Below are 22554 nucleotides of genomic sequence, written 5' to 3'. Positions count from 1 at the left end.
TCAGTTGCTTCGTTTGCAAATATTTTCTCCCATTCTGAGGGGTTGTCTTTTCATCTGGTTTATGGTTTCTTTGCTGTGCAAAAGCTTTTAAGTTTCATTAGGTTCCATTTGTTTATTTTTGTTTTTATTTCATTTCTCTAGGATGTGAGTCAAAAGGATCTTGCTGTGATTTATGTCAGAGTATCCTGCCTATGTTTTCCTCTAAGTGTTTTATAGTGTCTGACCTTACATTTAGGTCTTTAATCCATTTTGAGTTTATTTTTGTATACGGTGTTAGAGAGTGTTCTAATTTCATTCTTTTACATGTAGCTGTCCAGTTTTCCCAGCACCACTTATTGAAGAGGCTGTCTTTTCTCCATTGTATATTCTTTTCTCCTTTACAAAGATAAGTTGACCATATGTGTGTGGGTTTACCTCTGGACTTTCTATCCTGATCCACTGATCTATATTTCTGTTTTTGTGCCAGTACCATATTGTCTTCATTACTGTAGCTTGGTAGTATAGTCTGAAGTCAGGGAGCCTGATTCCTCCAGCTCCGTTTTTCTTTCTCAAGATTGCTTTGGCTATTTGGGGTCTTTTTTGTTTCCATACAAATTGTGAAATTTTTGTTCTAGTTCTGTGGGAAATGCCATTGATAGTTTGATAGGGATTGCATTGAATGAGTAGATTGCTTTGGGTAGTATAGTCATTTTCACAATGTTGATTCTTCCAATCCAAGAACATGGTATATCTCTCCATCTGTTTGTATCATCTTTAATTTCTTTCATCAGTGTCTTATAGTTTTCTGCATACAGGTCTTTTGTCTCCTTAGGTAGGTTTATTCCTAGGTATTTTATTCTTTTTGTTGCAATGGTAAATGGGAGTGTTTCCTTAATTTCTCTTTCAGATTTTGCATCATTAGTGTATAGGAATGCAAGAGGTTTCTGTGCATTAATTTTGTATCCTGCTACTTTACCAAATTCATTGATTAGCTCTAGTAATTTTCTGGTAGCATCTTTAGGATTCTCTATGTATAGTATCATGTCATCTGCAAACAGTGACAGCTTTACTTCTTTTCCGATTTGGATTCCTTTTAGTTCTTTTTCATCTCTGATTGCTGTGGCTAAAACTTCCAAAACTATGTTGAATTATAGTGGTGAGAGTGGATAACCTTGTCTTGTTCCTGATCTTACTGGAAATGCTTTCAGTTTTTCACCATTGAGAACAATGTTGGCTGTGGGTTTGTCATATATGGCCTTTATTATGTTGAGGTAAGTTCCCTCTATGACTATTTCTGGAGGGTTTTTATCATACATAGGTGTTGAATTTTGTGGAAAGCTTTTTCTGCTTCTATTGAGATGATCATATGGTTTTTCTCCTTCAATTTGTTAATATGGTGTTTCACGTTGATTGATTTGCATATATTGAAGAATCCTTGCATTCCTGGGATAAACCCCACTTGATCATGGTGTATGATCCTTTTAATGTGCTGTTGGATTCTGTTTGCTAGTATTTTGTTGGGGATTTTTACATCTATGTTCATCAGTGATATTAGCCTGTAGTTTTCTTTCTTTGTAACATCTTTGTCTGGTTTTGGTATCAGGGTGATGGTGGCCTTGTAGAATGAATTTGGGAGTGTTCCTCCCTCTGCTACATTTTGGAAGAGTTTGAGAAGGATAGGTGTTAACTCTTCTCTAAATGTTTGATAGAATTCACCTGTGAAGCCTACTGGTTCTGAGCTTTTGTTTACTGAAAGATTTTTAATCACAGTTTCAATTTCAGTGCTTGTGACTGGTCTGTTTATATTTTCTATTTCTTCCTAGTTCAGTCTTGGAAGGTTGTGCTTTTCTAAGAATTTGTCCATCTCTTCCAGGTTGTCCATTTTATTGGCATATAGTTGCTTGTAGTAATCTCTCATGATTCTTTGTATTCCTGCAGTGTCAGTTGATACTTCTCCTTTTTCATTTCTAATTCTATTGATTTGAGGCTTCTCCCTTTTTTGCTTGATGATTCTGGCAGGTGGTTTTTCAATTTTGTTTATCTTCTCAAAGAACCAATTTTTTAGTTTTATTGATCTGTGCTATTGTTTCCTTCATTCTTTTTTCATTTATTTCTGATCTGATCTTTATGATTTCTTTCCTTCTGCTAACTTTTGGGGTTTTTTTGTTCTTCTTTCTCTAATTGCTTTAGGTGTAAGGTTATGTTGTTTATTTGAGATGTTTCTTGTTTCTTGAGGTAGATTTTATTGCTACAACCTTCCCTCTTAGAACTGCTTTTTTCGCATCCCATAGGTTTTGGGTCGTCTTGTTTTCATTGTCATTTGTTTCTAGGTATTTTGATTTCCTCTTTGATTTCTTCAGTGATCCTTGGTTATTTAGAGTGTATTGTTTAGCCTCCATGTGTTTGTATTTTTGCAGATTTTGTCCTGCAATTGATGTCTAGTCGCATAACGTTGTGGTCGGAAAGGATACTTGATGCATTTTCAATTTTCTTAAATTTACCAAGGCCTGATTTGTGACCCAAAATATGATCAATCCTGGAGAATGTTCAATGAGTACTTGAGAAGAAAGTGTATTCTGTTGTTTTTGGATGGAATGTCCTATAAATATCAATTAAGTCCATCTTGTTTAATATATCGTTTAAAGTTTGTGTTCCCTATTTATTTTCATTTTGGATGATCTGTCCATTGGTGAAAGTGGGGTGTTAAAGTCCCCTGCTATGATTGTGTTACTGTCGATTTCCCCTTTTTGGCTGTTAGCATTTGCCTTATGTATTGTGGTGCTCCTATGTTGGGTGCATAAATATTTTAAATTGTTATATCTTCTTCTTGGATTGATCCCTTGATCATTATGCAGTGTCCTTCTTATCTCTTGTAATAGTCTTTTTTTTCAAGTCTATTTTGTCTGATATGAGACTTGCTACTCCAGCTTTCTTTTGATTTCCATTTGCATGGAATATCTTTTTCCATCCCCTCACTTTCAGTCTGTATGTGTCCCTAGGTCTGAAGTGGGTCTCTTGTAGAAAGCATACGTATGGGTCTTGTTTTTGTATCCATTCAGCCAATCTCTATCTTTTGGTTGGAGCATTTAATCCATTTACACTTAAGGCTGTTATCGATATGTATGTTCCTATTACCATTTTCTTATTTGTTTTGGGTTTGTTGTTGTAGGTCTTTTCCTTCTCTCGTGTTTCTTGCCTGGAGAAGTTCCTTTAGCATTTGTCGTAAAGCTGGTTTGGTGGTGCTGAATTCTCTTAGCTTTTGCTTGTCTGTAAGGTTTTTAATTTCTCCATTGAATCTGAGTGAGATCCTTGCTGGGTAGAGTAATCTTGGTTGTAAGTTTTTCCCTTTTATCACTTTAAATATGTCCTGCCCCTCTCTTCTGGCTTGCAGAGTTTGTGCTGACAGATCAGCTGTTAACCTTATGGGGATTCCCTTGTATGTTATTTGTTGCTTTTCTCTTGCTGCTTTCAATATTTTTTCTTTGTATTTAATTTTTGATAGTTTGATTAATATGTGTCTTGGTATGTTTCTCCTTGGATTTACCTGTATGGGACTCTCTGTGCTTCCAGGACTTGATTGACTATTTCCTTTCCCATATTAGGGAAGTTTTCAACTATAATCTTTTCAAATATTTTCTCGGTCCCTTTTTTCTTTCTCTTCTTCTTCTGAGAGCCCTATAATTTGAATGTTGGTGCATTTAATGTTGTCCCAGATGTCTCTGAGACTATCATCAATTCTTTTCATTCTTTTTTCTTTATTCTGCTCTGCAGTAGTTATTTCCACTATTTTATCTTCCAGGTCACTTATACTTTCTTCTGCCTCAGTTATTCTGCTATTGATTCCTTCTAGAGAATTTTTAATTTCATTTATTGTGTTGTTCATCATTGTTTGTTTGCTCTTTAGTTCTTCTAGGTCCTTGTTAAACGTTTCTTGTATTTTCTCCATTCTATTTACAAGATTTTGGGTCATCTTTACTATCATTACTCTGAATTCTTTTTCATGTAGACTGCCTATTTCTTCTTCATTTGATTGATCTGGTGGGGTTTTACCTTGCTCCTTCATCTGCTGTGTATTTCTCTGTCGTCTCATTTTGCTTAACTTACTGTGTTTAGGGTCTCCTTTTCGCAGGCACAGGTTCGTAGTTCCTGTTGTGTTTCCTGTCTGCCCCCAGTGGGTAAGGTTGGTTCAGTGTGTTGTGTAGGCTTCCTGGTTGGGGGTATTGGTGCCTGTGTTCTGGTGCATGAGGCTGGATCTCATCTTTCTGGTGGGCAGAACCACGTTGGGTGGTGTTTTTTGGGGTTTCTGTAACCTTATTATGATTTTAGGCCGCCTCTCTGCAAATGGGTGGTGTTGTGTTCCTGTCTTGCTAGTTGTTTGGCATAAGGTGTCCAGCACTGTAGCTTTCTGGCCAGTGAGTGGATCTGGGACTTAGCATTGAGATGGAGATCTCTGGGAGAGCTTTCGCCATTTGATATTACTTGGGCTGGGAGGTCTCTGGTGGAGCAGTGTCCTGAACTCAGCTCTCCCACCTCAGAGGCTCAGGCCTGACACCTGGCTGGAGCACCATGACCCTGTCAGCCACACGGTTCAGAAGAAAAGGGAGAAAGAAAGAAAGAGAAAGAAAGAAAGAAAGAAAGAAGAAAGAGTTATTAAAATTAAAAATTAAGAAAATTATTTAAAATAAACTAAATTAAAAAGTAATAAAAATAAAGAAAAAAAAGATAGAAAGAAAGAAGAGAGCAACTAAACCAAAAAACAAATCCACCAATGATAACAAGTGCTAAAAACTATACTAAAACAAAACAAAACAAAAAAATGGACAGAAACAGCCCTAGGACAAATGGTAAAAGCTAAGCTATACAGACAAAATCACAAAAAGAAGCATACACATACACACTCACAAAAAGAGAAAAAGGAAAAAATATATATATCTATATATAAAAAAAGGAAGAGAGCAACCAAATCAATAAACTGTTTATGATAATAAAGTCTAAATACTAAACAAAGATAAACATAAAACCAGAAACAAATTAGATGCAGAAAGCAAACCCCAAGTCTACAGTTGCTCCCAAAGTCCACCGCCTCAATTTTGGGATGATTGGTTGTCTTTTCAGATATTCCAGAGATGCAGGGTACATCAAGTTGATTGTGGAGATTTAATCCACTGCTCCTGATGCTCCTGGGAAAAATTTCCCTTTCTCTTCTTTGTTTGCACTGCTCCTGGGGTTCAGCTTCGGATTTGATCCCGCTTCTGCATGTAGGTCGCCTGAGGGCGTCTGTTCTTTGCCCAGAATGGACGGGATTAAAGGAACAGCTGATTCGGGGGTTCTGGCTCACTCAGGCCGGGGGGAGGGAGGGGTACAGAATGCAGGGCAAGCCTGCGGCAGCAGAGGCCAGCGTGACATTGCACCAGCCTGAGGCATGCCGTGTGTCCTCCCGGGGAAGTTGTCCCTGGATCATGGGACACTGGCAGTGGCGGGCTGCACAGGATCCTGGGAGGGGAGGTGTGGATAGTGACCTGTGCTTGCACACAGGCTTCTTGGTGGCTTCAGCAGCAGCCTTAGCATTTCATGCCCATCTCTGGTGTCCATGCTGATGGCCGTGGCTCGCACCTGTCTCTGGAGCTCGTTTAGGTGGTGCTCTGAATCTCCTCTCCTCACACACCCTGAAACAATGGTCTCTTGCCTATTAGGCAGTTTCAGACTTTTTCCTGTACTCCCTCCCAGCTAGCTGTGGTGCACTAGCCCCCTTCAGGCTGTGTTCATTCATCCAACCCTGGTCCTCTCCCTGGGATCTGACCTCCGAAGCTGGAGCCTCAGCTCCCATCCCCCACCCACCCTGATGGGTGAGCAGACAAGCCTCTCGGGCTGGTGAGTGCTTGTCAGCACTGATCCTCTCTGTGGGAATCTCTCTGCTTTGCCCTCTGCACCCCTGTTGCTGCACTCTCCTCCTTGGCTCCGAAGTTCCCTTCAGCCCACCCCTCATCTCCACCAGTGAAGGGGTTTCCTAGTGTGTGGAGACTTTTCCTCCTTCCCAGCTCCCTCCCAGAGGTGCAGGTCCTACCCCTATTCTTTTGTCTCTGTTTTTTCTTTTTTCTTTTACCCTACCCAGGTATGTGGGGAGTTTCTTGCCTTTTGGGAAGTCTGAGGTCTTCTGCCAGCATTCAGTAGGTGTTCTGTAGGAGTTGTTCCACATGTAGATATATTTCTGATGTATTTGTGGGGAGGAAGGTGATCTCCATGTCTTACTCCTCCGCCATCTTGAAGGTCTCTCCCACAGTTTTTCTTCATATGGATTGCCTCAGACACTTCAAAACTTGCAAGATGGAGTCCAAGCTCTCTTGTCTGACCTACAAGGCCATGAATAACCTGGTCCAACCCATCTTTCCAGTCCCATTTCCTACCACTCTCTGATCTAGATGCTCAACTCTGATCCAGGTGGTCTAACCTCCAAATGGCACAGTGAAGAAGTGCCTGGCACATATTAGCACTTAAGGACTTATTGAATTTTTGAAAGAAAAATTGGAGGAAGTCAAATGTCTCTCCCTCTTTTTGAAATGATTGCATTTTTCTTATTAAATGTTTTCATGGTAAAATTAAAACAAAAATATATAAAGAGTAAAGTAAAAATTTTCATATAATTTTATCACCCAGGATTAACCATTGATAACTGTTTGGTGAATTTCTTTCCAAATTTTGTCTATGTATGTAGAAGCATATGTATGCATATACACACACATATGTACACATATGAATCTCATTATATAAAATGTTGAATTCTGTTCTTCTCACTTAACATTTATCCTAAACTTTCCCGCAATCTTTGAATACTCATGGATAATACTTTTTAATTTTCTGTATAAATATCTATTGAGTATATAGTTTACTTAACATTCTCACCTCCTGCTGTGTGACAGGCTGCAGACTGGTACCAGTCCACGGCCCAGGGGTTTGGGACCCCTGCACTAGACTATACATTTTCATGGGTTAAGGGTTCATATCTATTTCAACCACCTATTAGCAGTAGGTAACATATGCATTGAATGTTTTTTAAATGACTGATTTGACTAGAATTCCTATTTCTAAGGTCATTAGTGATATATTATTTACCAATTTCAGTGGACACCTTCAGACCTTACTATATTTCTCTGCTGTTATTGATGCTTTTATCCTTTGGTTTTCATGGCTCCTGGTTTCCTCCCTTCTCTCTTGCCACTACTTCTCACTTGGCTTGGTAGCCTCCTCATGGAGGTCCCACCATATCTTCATTTAATTCCCCACTCTAGTCCTTGCAGAGACCAGACAGCTCCTAGATGATGACAATAGATTACTCAACTAATTTTTGCCATCCTTCTGGAACGTGATATTGTTTCTGATTTACTCTTTTGGATGGGGTGGGGGTAGGACATTTTCAGAGACCTCCGCTTGACTTTACCCACTACGGTAGCTTTTATCCTATAGATCAAGGACCCAATATGGGAGTGGCACCAAGTATATCAAATATAATTATAAATTCAGGGACAGGGGAAATGACCACTGGTGGGTCATGGATCCAGTGAACACAGAGTAACTGGACTTTGGCCAGGATTCCATCTATTACTTGGCACCTGTAGTCCCTTACTCTAAGAAAGGCTCCATGATGATGATTCAGATCTCTGATTATTCATACTGTGTCCAATAGTCCTTGAAATGTTTGGGTATTTCCTTTTCCTCAGTGTGTAATTAGATCCTACATGGCCATTATTCCTTTTGGGGAAGGACCAGGGAAATCATTACCATTTGCTGGGGTGTTATAGGGTTCTTCCTCCTGGAGACCTGGCCTCCTGTTGAATTAGTGAGTCTGGGTCTGAAAATAGATTCAAGTCCAGAAACTAGGCAAGATGCTGTGCCTTTTTAAAATGAGGGTAACTGCCTTCAGCCCACTGATCATCTATCCTTAATTTCTTTGGAGGTAAAATCTGATTAAGACACTTTTTGGCTGTCCATCTCTTTTGCCTTGAGGAATGCCATATTCTATTAAGTATCCTAATAAATCTCTGCAGGTCAAGCCCTCTTGGCCACTGCTCTAACTATGGTCTCATTATAATTGTGTCCACTTGACTTCAAGCAGTTAAGCACCACAACCTAACCTCTACTGCTTTGGGGATCCCATTATGCCCATTGCTATGTGAGTCTATTTCTGAACTGGCCTCTCCCACTGAGAGACTTAGCCTACTGGACAAGGCTCTGGAACATTTCCATGATGCCCAAAAGAATGGGAAGTCACTAAAGAGTTTTTAAGCAGTGGGTAGTAAGGTCACATTTGTGTCTTAGAGGCATTCTGACATTCTCACCAGCACATTCTTTCTGGTCTTGGTAAATCGTGTATCTTCTTGGCCTTCTCATGGAGCACAACCATTTGGTGAGTCTTCTAGCCTTATTTAGTATATCCATTCCAGCATGCCTACTTCTGTGAATCTTTTAAACAACTTTCTCAACCATCTGGAATAGCAATTCTGACATTTTGATTTCACTTAATGGGGCCCATTGCTTTTTCCAATATTTTAGGAGCTGTCCTAGAAGTGAGTTTGTATCATCTCTTGGAGCCCTTGTCAGTGTATTATATCTTGTATTTTAGCAGAGTGCTTCCAAATCAGTAAACTCAACCTTATCCAATATTATGTTCCAGTCCCCTTGATCATGCACCCTCAGAATCTAGCTCCACACCTACTCCACAACTTCTGCTGTACATATCAGTTATGTCTTGTTGCGCCTTTGGGGAAGAGTTGCTTCCTTTCTTTATGAGACCTAGTACATCTCCAGCTGCATTGCTGTGACCCAATCCTAGTTATAGGCCTACTGGCAAGGAGGGGAAGTGGGCAAAGGTCCTGAGGGGGCACTTATTGTCTTGCGGGCAGAATTCTCTGTACTGTCTTCAAGCATGAGGGAGTTCTCATTCTTCTAGGGACAGTGGGCCATTCCTGAAGATGGAGAGAGTTCAGATGAGTCTAGGAGTTCAAAATTTGAAGGGGCATTCAGTCAGACAAACCCAAGTGTGAGGTTTTAATTTTTTTCCAACCAGGGCCCTAACCCTGCATAACAGGTATGCTTTGGTTGGTAAGTTAACCTTTTCTAGAATTCAGCCACTTTGACTGTGAAGTCCTGGGCCTAGGCCTCATCTTTCTTTGTCCTCCTACTGTAGCAAATGAGAGCCTCATCATATTACCAGGGAGCCCCTCTGGCTTTCACAGTTGGTTTTTCAATTGCTTGTTTATCTCTCATTGCTTTTCATTATCTTTTTCCAGCATATCAATTGCACTTAGCAAGAAGTATCCAATCCCATTGTCCTAATAATTAGTAATTACCCCATACATCTCAAATGCCTAATGCATTACACCAGCTAACACCATCCCCTCCTCTGATACATCGTTTCAACTCACAATCCAGGAGTTTGTGAACAACAGGGTCAACACCCACTGCCAGGGTCTGTCTGTCTCCTACCAGTGGTGGAGTCCTTCTTGCCAGTCAGCCAGTAAGTGATTCAGCTCCCAAACCCCAACAATCACCTACTCTTTTGGACCACTTCTGGGGTCAACTGTCACAGGTTGGATTCTCTGGAAGCAGAGAGTGAGATGGAGATTGACATGCAGGATGTTTATTAGGGATCAACACCTGTGGCAGGCAGGTGAGGAAGCAGGATTGGGCAGAGAGAGAAGTCCAACTGTGATGGCAGGCCTGACAAAACCTCAGCCAATTCCACAGGGAGCTCTAGAGTGTGTATGATCTGTTAGCATTATTCCAGCATGAGTCAGAGTAACTGTCCCATATATATATATATATATATACACACACACATATATATACATATATATACACATATATATACATATATATATACATATATACACATACATACATATATATGTATATATATACATACACACACATACACAGAAATATAGAAAGAGATTTATTATGAGGGATCAGCTCACTTCATTATAGAAGCTAAGAAGTCCCATGATCTGCTGTCTGAAAGCTGGAGGCCCAGAAAAACCAGTGATGGAGTTCCAGCCAAACCCAAAGGCCTGAGAACCAGGGGAGCCAAAGGTGTAAGTCCCAGTCTGAGTCCAAAAGCCCGAGAACCCGGAGCACTGATGTCTGAGGGCAGGAGAAGATGGATGTCCCAGCTCAAGCAGAGGGAAAATTCACTATTCCTCAACCTTTTTGTTCTATTCAGGCCTTCAAAAGATTGGATGATGCCCATCCTCTTTGGTGAGGGCAATCTTTCTTTACTCAGTCTATGGATTCAAATGCTAGTCTCTTCTGAAACACCCTCAGAAACACCCAGAAATAATGTTTTACCAGCTATCTGGACATCCTTTAGCCCAATCAAGTTGACAAGTAAAATTAACCATCATAACATCTATCCTCTCTTTTCTTCCTTTACACTTTTCCTCCATGTTCTTCATCATTAGGGTGGAACTATTATTCACCCAGGCATCTGGAAGCCATTATGTTTCTCCTCCTTCACAATTATCATATCACCACACTTTAATAATTTACTATCCCAAATATTTCTCTGACCTATCCTTTCCTTTCCATACCTACTACCTAGATATTGAGCTCAGAACCTCAATGTCTTTCCCCTGGACTATTGCAATAGCCTTCCAATTTGTCACCTGGCTTTCAGTCCCCAATCCATCCTTCACTAAACCTCACTAGAGTGAGGTTTCTGAAATATAAATCTGACCTGATTACTTGAAAACTCTTTAATGACTCCCAGCTCATTCATTCACTCAGTAATGGATTCATTCACTCGAAGAATTGCTCAGGTCAAAAATGTTCTGGTCAAACAAAACTCTTCTCTTTTCCTCACAGGCATCAAGTCCTTACCAGCTTCAAAATGTATTCTGAATTCGATCACTTCTCAACACTTCCACTTGGTTACCCTGGTCCAAGTCATCCTTATGCCTCCTGCAGACAAGTGAAATAGGCCTGCATCTGGTCTTTGTGTTTTCTCTATTGTCTCTCTGTCATTTCTCCACAAGGTAGCCAGAAAAATTTTTCTAAAATGTAAATCAGATCATGTTCCAACAAAAAATAAAATATGTCATACTGAGCAAGGGGGGATAGGGTCTGTGAGGCCTTGCATTTTTCTTCCTCCTGGCTCTCCCTTTCCCTAGCCCCCAGCCTGCTATCCAATTTCTGACTCTTATGGTCTGTGAGCAAGGGAGGGAAGAAGAGATAAAGGTCAAGAAAACCCTTATTTGAGTTGGTTCTATCATAGGCTGGCTTCATGCTCTTGGGCCTGACAAATGTTTAAAGCTATCCCTTTCTCCAGTGGAGTGTTTTCCAGGGCTTTTCTGGAAGTTCCCATTTGGGCCTTCCAACTGCAACTTCAATGCACATTTTCCTTTGGCTTGGTGTTTCTCCTATCTGCAGACCCTGGCTCAAGAGGGGTCATTCTCCATGGACTCACACTTGCTGGAGTCCCTTCTCCCAGGAGGTTCAACTGGACAGATCTTAAAAGGTCTGGAGCTTAGCTCTCTCTTCAGCTTTTCCCACATCTGGTCCATGGGAAATACTCACCCCTTGTCTCATCAAATTAAGGGTATGCAGGACTTGCCCCAGCTCAGCAGCCCTCTCCTGATTCCACCATCAAATTGGCCAGTCATTCTGTTTCTCAGCTTCTAGATTTCCCAGTGGAAGTCAGCATTCAGGCCACGGTTATACGTGCCAACATGTTGCTCTCTCCATGTGGCCAAGTGTAAGCCCCATCACTTAACTAGAAATGAAGGAGGTGGATCCCTCTATCACCAACTCCCCATCTTTCACCAACTCACACACACACCCCTTTCTAAGAAGGTTTAGGAACTCAAAGTATTGTTCAAAGAGTTCTAGAATACACATGCCAATTAGAAAAGGCAAGGGCTGTCCATTTTAAGGTCACTGGGTATATTTCTACTTAGTTGTTTCAAGGTTAGGAAGAATCACTTATCCAATTACTGGGGACATGAGACAGTGACAGCTCTTTCCTAGAATGGATGAAAAGAAAAGAACGATGCTGAGAAAAGAATTCCAACCTTAATTTAAGAAAGACACTATGAAAATAATGTCAGTATTTCAAATGACATATCAAAGGAGGGGCACTAGGCAATCAGATAGCTTTTTCCTAAGAGTGACCTTATTGGAATAAAATTGCTTTACAATGGTGTGTTAGTTTCTGCTGTATAACAAAGTGAATCAGCTATACATATACATATATCCCCATATCCCTTCCCTCTTGTGTCTCCCTCCCACCCTCCCTATCCTACCCCTTTAAGTGGTCACAAAGCACTGAGCTGGTCTCCCTGTGCTATGTGGCTGCTTCCCACTAGCTATCTATTTTACATTTGGTAGTGTATATATGTCCATGCCACTCTGTCACTTCGGAGTGACCTTATTTTTAACACAGACCACCAGGAAGCGTGAAATACAAGAAAAGACTTTCCTTTGCCCATGATCACCTCTATCTTAGAACTTCCATACTAACCAGGGAAATTTCTTTGTTGGAAAAGTATTAGATGGAAGAGAAGTAGAGGCTACTCAAGCAGTTGTTGTTTTTATTGTTGTTTCTCTTGTATGAATAAAGAACATTTATCTACTCAACAAACATATTTTGAGCAGCCCCATGTGCTAGGAGCTGAAGAGAGAATAGTAAAGAAGGTGCTAAAAAGGGGCTTATAGTCTAGATAGAAAAGCATGCTTATTTTAGTGTTATTTTGCTATTCAAATTAGCAAAATGCTTACAGGAATCTGTAGCATAACCTACAGTATTTTTCAGAGAAATTCGTGTTGAGGAACAGTTATTTTGTATTTTACCACTTAATATGCAGGTTACCAGACATTCTGAATTCAAAAGGCAGTGAAAAATGGAAGAAAATATAGAATGAAATGGATAGGAATCATTACAAACAAATGTTAATTTTAATAATAATGTCATAAATTATAATTGTTATAATAGATTTTTTTTTTTTTTGTGGTACGTGGACCTCTCACTGCTGTGGCCTCTCCTGTTGTGGAGCACAGGCTCCGGACGCTCAGGCTCAGTGGCCATGGCTCACGGGCCTAGCTGCTCCACCGCATGCAGGATCCTCCCAGACCGGGGCACGAACCCGTGTCCCCTGCATCTGCAGGCGGACTCTCAACCACTGCGCCACCAGGGAAGCCCATAGTTATTTTTACAAATAACATTTATTGAGCACTTGACCAAGTGTCAGACCTTATGCCAAGGACTTTCATGGATTATCTCATTTAATTTTCATAACAAAACATTTAAATAAGTATATTATTATCTCCATTTTATAGATGTGGGATTTGAGGCATGACTAGTAGGTGACAGAGCCAGATTTGAAAAGGGCTGAGTTTTAACCATTTCTTCATGAAATCTGGGAATGAGAATGTACTACACATATTCCCTCAGTAGTCAATTCTCCACTGGAGTGGGTTTTGGATGAGATCCGTCCTCAGTGGATTATTGCAGATAACCCATGGTTTCTCAGTCACAAGGGAAAGGTTTCCGGTGCTCAACTCTATTTTGTGAATTTTAATGTGTGCAAATAATAAGAATTTTCTCCCAAAACGTATTTGTTCCATTAATATTATCACCCTTGCCTGTTTTGTGTTGGAAAATCAGTGACGTCCTGTTGTAAGCTTTCATCTTACTTGTCTTAAATGAAATGGTACTGAAAGAAGGAAGGCATTTGGAAGCAACGAGCTTCAGGGAGTCATCCAGGCATCTCGGAATATCTCAGCCTTCGTGAAGTGTTCTCATGGCCTGTGGGATGTGTGGGCCCCAAATTCATGGCCTCCTTCACAAGGGAGTCTTCCCCTTCTCCAGCAGAGCTGAGCTCCTCTGTGAGGTCACTTCCTTGACTGGCTGTCTCCCACCGGTGCTCCATTAGTGGTTCTGAAGCCCTCTCTTTCAGAAGCAGAAAGAAGCCCACGGTTCCAAGCTGAGGTGCTGAGGATTCACTGCTATGCCCTTGACCACACGGAGTCAAATTTTAGGAATATCTGCTAGAAAAAAAGAGCAGCCCCTCATGCTGAGGGAAAGTCTCCCAAGTGGAGTTGGTTCTCTGGAAAACAACTGGATATGGTGTTGGTCTTTATTACAGTTTCCACAGACTATAAAAAAAAAAAGTTGTTTATAAAACAAAAGGCACATCGATTTGATACGGTAACATTTTTGAGAATTTTGTTTTTGCACAGCAGAAACCAGGACTGATGTGCTCATGGTGGAAATGGAGCCTGTTCAGTTACCCCAAAGCACCTCTCCTAAAACACAAATCTGAGTAAGCCAGGCTCGGCCTTGCCAGGAACAGCCGGCATTGTTTGGCTCTTTGGAGAGACTTGCGGGTCAAAATGCTCCAGGCGAGGCCAGCAAAGCCCGCACACCATGCAACACCACGCTCACACACCCAGGCTCAGGCCTGCCCTCTGATGGACGCCTCCAGGGTCCTCACCTTCCCTCCAGTCCCCGGACCGCGTAGTGGAGGACGTGGTTCTGGCCTGTCCTCTCCAGCTCTAGGACCACCTGGGCAAGAGGAGACTCCTCTCTTGTTTGCAGTTCTGTTCTCAGACAGTGAAAGACGCCAAATGAAACATTCAAGTTTCCTGCTGTTTTGAGCCAGATCATGTGAAAACTAAAGAAAATCTATGTTTGCTGGCTTTGAGAACAGGAGTAACTACTTTTTTAAGCACAAAGGAAGCAACTTACAAGGAGGGCCAGACTCACAGTGAGAAAGTAAAATGTGTAGGAATCCTATTAAAATTGGGGCTTTGGGAGACCTCTTATTGGCTGTGTCTTCATTTTCCATACCACTAGAATAGTTGATTTTCCCTCTTCCTGTCATTCTGTGGTGAAAAATTAAATTCAGTGCTGCAAGCAAAAATTTTAGGGGAAAGATTTCTTATGTTTTGTAGAGTACTGTACTATAGAAACTATTTGGATAGTTTATATATATATTTCCCTACAAAAATGAAAAGAGATACTTCATTTGTTTGATTCATTCAGTGGCATGGTGACTTAGGGCTGGACACCAGCAGTCTAGGTTCCTGCTCTCAGGAGTTCACATGTGATAAGTGGGGGAGATAGACAACAAATTCATAAAGTCTGAAATATATCATGTAATTTCTGACAGTGATAATGCTTTGAGAAAAAATAAAGCAGGGTGAGGAGATAGAAAATGAATAGGCAAGGTGGTCAGAGAAGGTCTCCAGGAAGAGAAAATATTTGAACAGAGAGCTGAAGATCTGGAAGGAGTGAGCCATTCACAGTTCTAGAGAAAGGGCATTCCAGGCAAGGCTGGTGGCTCAAGCTGAGTACAGGAGGGAAAATGGTGTTGGATGAGACTGGAAAGGTCAGGGCATGTTGGTTCCTGTTTGCCATGATAAGGAGTATAGATTTTATTCCAAGTGTTATGGGAAGCCTTTGAGAGACTTTGTTTCCTATCAGCTTATTCTCTACCCAGTTCCAAAAAGAGATAGAATTTTATCCGTTCATTCAACAGTTATTTATTGATCACTAAGCATATATCAGACTGGGTCCAGTGCTTTAAAAATTATGACCTCTGTCATCAAATGAGGGGATAAGAAAATAACATGAACAACCAGAACAAACATAGAATCAAAAAAGTTCCAAAAGAGAGGGAAAAATATTACTCCTAATAATAATAACGTAAGAAGATAAATTACAAATATTAATGCTGATTAACTAATAAGAATGCTATGCCCTAGGTACTATTCATGTATTTTTTCACATGACTCAATGCCTTATGTATTGTTATTCTTCCTTGTAAATGAGGAAACTGAGGTCAGAAAAGCAAAGTAATATCATAGACCAGAAAGCAATTAAGCTGAGAAACCGGGATTTGAATCCAGGTTTGTCTGATTCTAAAGCATAAAGTTCCTCTCCTCATAGGAAGGAGCTACTGTGACAAGCTACATATTTTGTAACTCAGTATGTATAACTGCTGCTTCTAAGAATAAGATACTTCATCTAGCAGACTTGGGTCAGATTGGTTTCAGAGATATATTCCAAAGTTAAATGTACCTCACTGTAAAGTGGGGTATTAAAATTCTTAAAAAACAATACCCAAACAGTGCAAGGAGAAGAGCCCAAAATGATTTTTTTCCTTCAGAAAATATGTTACCATCTTTAATAATAGTGTTCTATTTGTTTATTCCTCACTTTTCTTGTGCCCCCAACTGCATTGTCCCTGGCATAAGTGCAAAAAATCATGTCTGACTGTTCACCATTTTATTTGCAGAGCCTAGCACTGCACCTAAAACACAGTAGGTGCTCAATTAATATTTGCTGAATGAATGAATGAATTAAACTTCATTTTCTTTCTTTCCAGGGCCTGCCTTTACTGCCGTGTACCACACCAGACAGCATGCAGAGTTGGTGGAGAGTATAATAAACATCAGAGATATTTTGCAATTCATGGCTGACCCATGCTGACCCTTTCTTTAATTAAACCTTCCACTTGTGAATGAATCATTTCTTCCATTAATTAAAGTAGGATACACTTATGTCTCTGTAAAGTACGTGTCAAGAGAAAGCATTCCACCTAAAATATATACAGGAGGCGCTGACCACCGTGGAGAGTCATCCATCATAATCTGCTAAAAAGATCAGCTCTGGAATTAGAACTAGCACAATCATCTTTTATGCCCTCCAAAATACAAGTTGCAGCTTCTCACCCAATCTGTCAGCTCCTGTGTTAATATAGGGAGTAAAGCATAGCGTGAAGCCGTAAGAGGACCGTTTATTTTGGAGGGCAGGGCAGGCGGCCCCAGCGCTCCGCTGATGCCATCATCTCTAATAACTGCTTGGAGCCTGTGCTCTCTGGAGACTTGTCTTTTGATTGTTAGAGCTGGAAGGCAGCGGAATCTCACTGTTGTGAGGCTCAACAATTGCTCCTGCAATTCCTCCGAAAGCCAAGAGGATGACTGAGAAATCTGACGGCGCTGTTTAGGTGGACAAAGCAAGTTCGTGTTCCCACTCACCCCCACCGTCTCCTTCTGGAAGAAGTGGGCTGCAGAAATCGATTTGCAGTCTTTAGCTCCAGGAAACAGTGAGCCCATGCAGTCAAGCCACTGTTCAAAATATTTTGCCTCAGAGGAAACTCTGCACTCTCCAAACTCCAAAGACCTCGATGAGGTACACAACCATGTTTAAAAATCACCACTGGGGATTCTCCAGGCAAGATGAAAAGGAAAGAGGGCTAAAGCACTGAGTAACTCAAAGTGCCTCAGGTCCTCTAAAAACAAGTTTTAAATATCCCACAAGATTTCAAATGCAGCAATTTTTGAGAAAGCGTGACATTGTAAAGCCTGTTCTCTCGGTGAAGTGTCAGGCTCCATAGGAGTAGGAATGATAAACACTCTTCCTGCATATTTAGGAGGCTGTTTCAGAAGACGCCAAGTGATTGCTAAAACAGTCGTGCAATTCAGTTTGTTTTAGTACCACAGTTTTCTGTCCAATACTAATTGCTCTTTTATTTTTCCTTCAATTAATCCTGTAAGGCGGGTGCAAAAATGTAGGAATGGTAAGTACATTTGCCATCATTGGGGCTATTTCCAATGGTGAAAGGAAGGCCTGGCAAGGTGAAGTGACTTGTCCAAGGCCAAGGGCAGGTTCATGGCAGAGCCAGGGCTCCCAACTATGTCTCCTCTGTCATAGTCCTGGGCTCTTTCCCCTGTGTTTCTATTGAGGACTGAGTCAAGGGTGATTTATTCCTCAGCACAGTGCTAGGTACAGTGCCTGTGGATTGATTTATGTGTTGATTTTCATAGAGTAAGAGATTTGAGAGTACTTGACAAATCTCTCAAGTACTCAGGAAAAAAGAAATCAATAGTTTTTCTTTGACTTCAAGTCCAAGTTATTTGGAGTGTTTTAGAGGTACTTTCCTCCTGCCTTCACTACTTCTCTGATACTCACTGGCTTGTCTCCTGGGTCAAGATATATCAGACTGAAAAGAGGAGGTATATGAGAGATTTAACAATTAGTGGAAATGGACCATAACACTGGAGAATTAATTGTTCACATGGTATAGAGTAGTGATTAAGAACATTGATTCTGGGGGGCTTCCCTCATGGCGCAGTGGTTGAGAGTCCGCCTGCCGATGCAGGGGACACAGGTTCGTGCCCCGGTCCAGGAAGATCCCACATGCCACGGAGTGGCTGGACCCGTGAGCCATGGCCGCTGAGCCTGCGCATCCGGAGCCTGTGCTCCGCAACAGGAGAGGCAGGCTACAACGGTGAGAGGCCCGCGTACCACAAAAAAAAAAAAAAAAAAAAGAACATTGACTCTGGAGTCAAGTTGCCCTGGGTTCAAATGCTAGCTTTGACATTTAGAAGATGTGTAGTCTAAGATCACTGATTGTGGGCTTTTTAAATCCCAGGGCCTCAGTTTTCTCCTCTGTAAAATGGAAATTTTAGTACCTACTTTACAGGATTGACTCAAGGATAAATTTTAAAATCTGGCTCCCTTTATATGTGTGATTTAAAGACATATTCAAACAGTAACATTAGAACAAGAGCTATGAAAAAGTTAGACCATTAAATTTGCTTTATATTGATTGAAGCCTAATACTAGGTCATTTTTGAGAGAAGAGCATCCTTGTGCTATTTGACGATGTTATTTCCTCTCTCTCGGCCCCCACTCCACACCACCCTAGTTTAAATGCCCAGGTCCCTTGTCTGCATAATTGCAATAGCCTCCTCTCTGCTGCTTGCCTCTTTCTCTTTTTATCTCCAATCTAGTTCTTCTTGAGTAACCATTTAAAGACACATATTTGGCCATATCATGCTCTAACTTAAAAGCCTTCAGGGATCCCTATGGCTTGCACAGTAAAGCAGTACAGACTGGTCCCAATCCCCTATTGTAACTCATTCCTACCAGCATCATCCCCACACCCCATGTTCTAACCAAACAGGACTACTCACTGTTCCCTCAACACCCCATGTACTAATACACCTCTGTGCCTTTGCTCATGATGTGTTCTTGACCTGAAATCATCTTTTCCCACTTCATCACCTACTAAATTCCTGGTCATCCACCAAACCCCAGCTACAATTTCACCTCTTCAACTAAGCCTTTCCTTACTCCACTCCCCTCCTGGCAAAATTAATTACTCCTTGCTTTGTGTTCGATGCCACTTTGTTCTTATCTCACAAATAGCATTTACTGCATTAAATTATATTTTGTTGTATATGTGTCTGTCCCCAGCGAAACCTGGATTAACAAACATTCAAAACCATTCCCTCCTTCCAAACCCATGACTCTTTTCCCCACTAAGACCAAGTGCTGCCTAGAATTTTTTTTAACTAGTGCTCTGAGCAGCCCCTCTAAATCCCTGAGTTGACACCAGAGTGAAATATATTTGCAACCTGTAGCTAAAGTATGATGGCCATGAGTACAGGACCATGTCTGTTTATCTCTTTACCTCTAGTACCTAGTGCAATGCCTAGTACTTAATAAATGTTCGTTAAGTACATGAAGGCAAGGAACCACAACAATGTACTATTTATTAGATGTGAACTCTTAGGAACAATTCTGGGTGCTGAGAGTGTACAGTCAGACCTAGATTGTTAATACTTGACACCACACTTCATATCCTAGACTCGGGGACATGGAAATGTAAATTCTGTCTGTAAAAGGAGCTCAGATTTGGGAAATTGTTACAAAGTAATTCAAAACTCTTTTATACACACAGATACGCTTGCTTGGTAGACAATGTACCTTTTTAATATCATATGAACTTATCAGCCATGAGGTAGAATACTTATCTTCTTCATCCTTCTTCACCAAATATTCCAAATAAGTCTTTATATGTAGTTTTATAATGTAAGTTAACAGGAAAGTAAGATTTATTTTATAGAAATTATAATAATTATTATTGTTAATAATAGCAAACATTTATTGGCTCCTCAGTATGTACCAGGCACTGTCTTAGCTGCTTGATATGTATTATGTTATCTGATCTACACAACAGGGCTATGAGTTTGGTGATTATCTTCATTTTGCAGATGAGAAAATAGAGTCTCAGAGAGGTTAAGTCAATTGCCTGACATTTCACATCTAGTAAATAACAGAAGTGAGATTCAAAACAAGATGTGCCAAATTTCAGAAACCATACTTTAACCGTCATGTTATATCTCATGAGAACCCACACTGCATCTTGTATTAGTCAGCTTTTTCACAATAATACTGACTAACAATCACCTCAAAACTCAGTGGCTTAAAACAACAAGCATTTATTCTCATGCTCAAAGGTCTGCAAATCAACTGTGATTCAGCTGAGTTAGGCTGAGCTCAGGTGGGAGGGTCTGTGAATTTAGCTTATATCTGCTCCATATTTTTTATTTTGGACTCCAGAAAGTAGTTACCCAGGGTATCTCACGGCAGGTGACCAGTGCACAAGATTGAAGCTAAATTGAGGAAAGCACAATGTTTTTCATGTCCACAAACATTTCAGTGGCCAAAGCAACCCAACGTCAATGGGGGAGGAAAGTGAAGGCCCATGATGGAATGTTGAAGGGAGTAAATATTTACTACTAATAATACCAAGTATCACACGGTACCTTTATTTTTTAAAAAGGTCTTGGCTACTTAATCTTTTGCAGTTAGGCAGGTATTTCATTTTTGCCTCTGAGCAATGACACAAAATTCAAAAGCTGCTGCTGAAGGCTTCAGCCCTTCTAGTCCTTATGTAGTTGTGTGTGAGTACTAAAATGCTGACTATTGAACTCTTTAGAATGGCACCGTTGTTGGCAGATTGAAAATCCACACTTTTGTTCACCTGAGTCTTTGCCAAGTTCATAAAGGTGTTTATATATTTTTAAAAACCTTCCAATAAATCTTTGATTTCCTCAAGAGCAATGTATTTTCAGAAACTTAGAAGTTCTTGTGAACAGCTCTTATAAAGGCTCAGAATAAGGTCACAGAGTTTCAGAGTAGCCTTAGAGGGCACTCAGTTCAACTTTCTCATTTTACAGATAAGGAAACAGTTTCAGTTTCAAACTTCCAATTATTGCATACTGTGAGCTGCATTTTTTTTCTCATATAAGGAAAGCAATGAGAAAAAACTCTGGGGCAACCTTTACACGTCATGCTGCAATTGTAATTCTGTAACAGGGACCTCCATTCAGTTTATTTTATGAGAACCCTCATGAGTTTGCTCACTATATCACTACAACCAACTTCCCTGATTGCCTATGAAAAACAAAAATCAAGTCTTTCCCTTTCTCTTTATAATCTTGGGGACCTTCTGCTTTGAGAGCCAGCAGAATAAGCTGAAAGACCCCTGGTCACCTGCTCCAGTGTCCTGAAGACGAGAGCTGTTTTCCACAAGGGAGAGAGACAGAGAGGCACCATGCCCAGTTTTCCAGGAAGGGAATTATGACTATCTTTCCAGGCCAAACACTTTCAATATTTAACTAATATTCTCTGCTATTAAACCAGTACATTTAGAAGGGAGGGTATGCTGGGGTGAGGATGGGAGTGAAGATTAGAAAACTCTAAGGTGAAAAGTACAATTGATTAAATAAGTATTGATGGAATGAATACATGCTATGGGCCATATCTGGTGCTAGGGACTAGGGTGATGATGTAAACAAGACAGAAAAAAATCCTGTGTTCAGGATGCTTCCAGTCTAGCTTGGACATGTAACTAAAGTGCTATCAAAGCAAAAGTATAGGGTATCATGGGAGGGTATAATGCAGGATTTAGCTGAGTGCATGTAAGGAGGGGCTGAGACACAGTCAGAGAAGGTGTCCCTGGGTAAATGATGTTTCCCCAACAGAGTCTTTAGGGGGCTGAGGTCAAGAGCCTTCCAGAAAGAGTATAGAGCATGTGCAAAGGCCTAACAGAACTGAGAAATAGCTAAGGAAGCCACAGCTTAGCTGGGGAGGGGAGACTAATATGAGATTAATATAAGCCCCCCAAGCTGTTGGGTGGGGACTTATATGACAAAAATAGAGTACAGAACTTTATTCTAAGGGTAAAGAGAAGACATTAAAAGTAATGTAAAGATATTAAAGTAGGGGAATGACATGACAATAGGATATTCATTTTTAAAAGGAACACTTTGGCTGTAGTGTCAAGAATAAATTGGAGACTGGGGGAAAGAGAGAATTGGGGAATGTAAGAAAATTACATGGAGAATAAAATAAGAATCTGGAGCTGATTCCAAATACTCAGCCCAGGTTGGCTCTAGATGACCTAGAGTGAAGAGTTGGGCTGAATGTGTACTCGTGTGTGTACGTGTGCATGTTTGTAGATCACACAGAGCATGATGAAGGTCCTCTCTTCTCCCCAAACTCACCCACAACTTCTAGATAGCTCAGGAATTGGATCACTCATTTGGAGTTTGAAACTGTCTCCAGAACATGCTGGTGAAAGGACAAGAATGGCTTTAGAGTTAAAGCTGGCAAACTGGACACATATACTTAGCTCCCTTTCTTCCTGAAACCCACCAACACACAACAATGAAGATGGAAAAGGCAAAAACAGCAAAACCTATGAAGGACTGGTGACTGAGCTAGCA

The 22554-nt window shown here is 40.7% G+C and overlaps 1 protein-coding gene across 2 annotated transcripts in view; it reads left to right on the top strand.

Annotated features, from left to right (window-relative positions):
• TM2D1 (TM2 domain containing 1) overlaps positions 1-16523 on the top strand; it is a 141703-nt gene extending 125180 nt beyond the window's left edge. The window contains exon 7 of one of the 2 annotated variants that reach the window (XM_060084188.1): positions 16359-16523. In XM_060084188.1, the coding sequence (XP_059940171.1) occupies positions 16359-16418 (60 nt within the window). In that variant the 3' untranslated portion in view covers positions 16419-16523. The remainder of the gene's footprint in view (positions 1-16358) is intronic. The other variant, XM_060084167.1, reaches the window with a different exon arrangement.
• Positions 16524-22554: the final 6031 nt, after the last annotated feature.

This window comes from Mesoplodon densirostris, chromosome 2 (genome assembly GCF_025265405.1).
Source record: "Mesoplodon densirostris isolate mMesDen1 chromosome 2, mMesDen1 primary haplotype, whole genome shotgun sequence".
In the NCBI taxonomy this organism is placed as follows: domain Eukaryota; kingdom Metazoa; phylum Chordata; class Mammalia; order Artiodactyla; family Ziphiidae; genus Mesoplodon; species Mesoplodon densirostris.
Note: the sequence above shows the minus strand (reverse complement) of the source record. Positions and strands in the feature narration are given on the sequence as shown.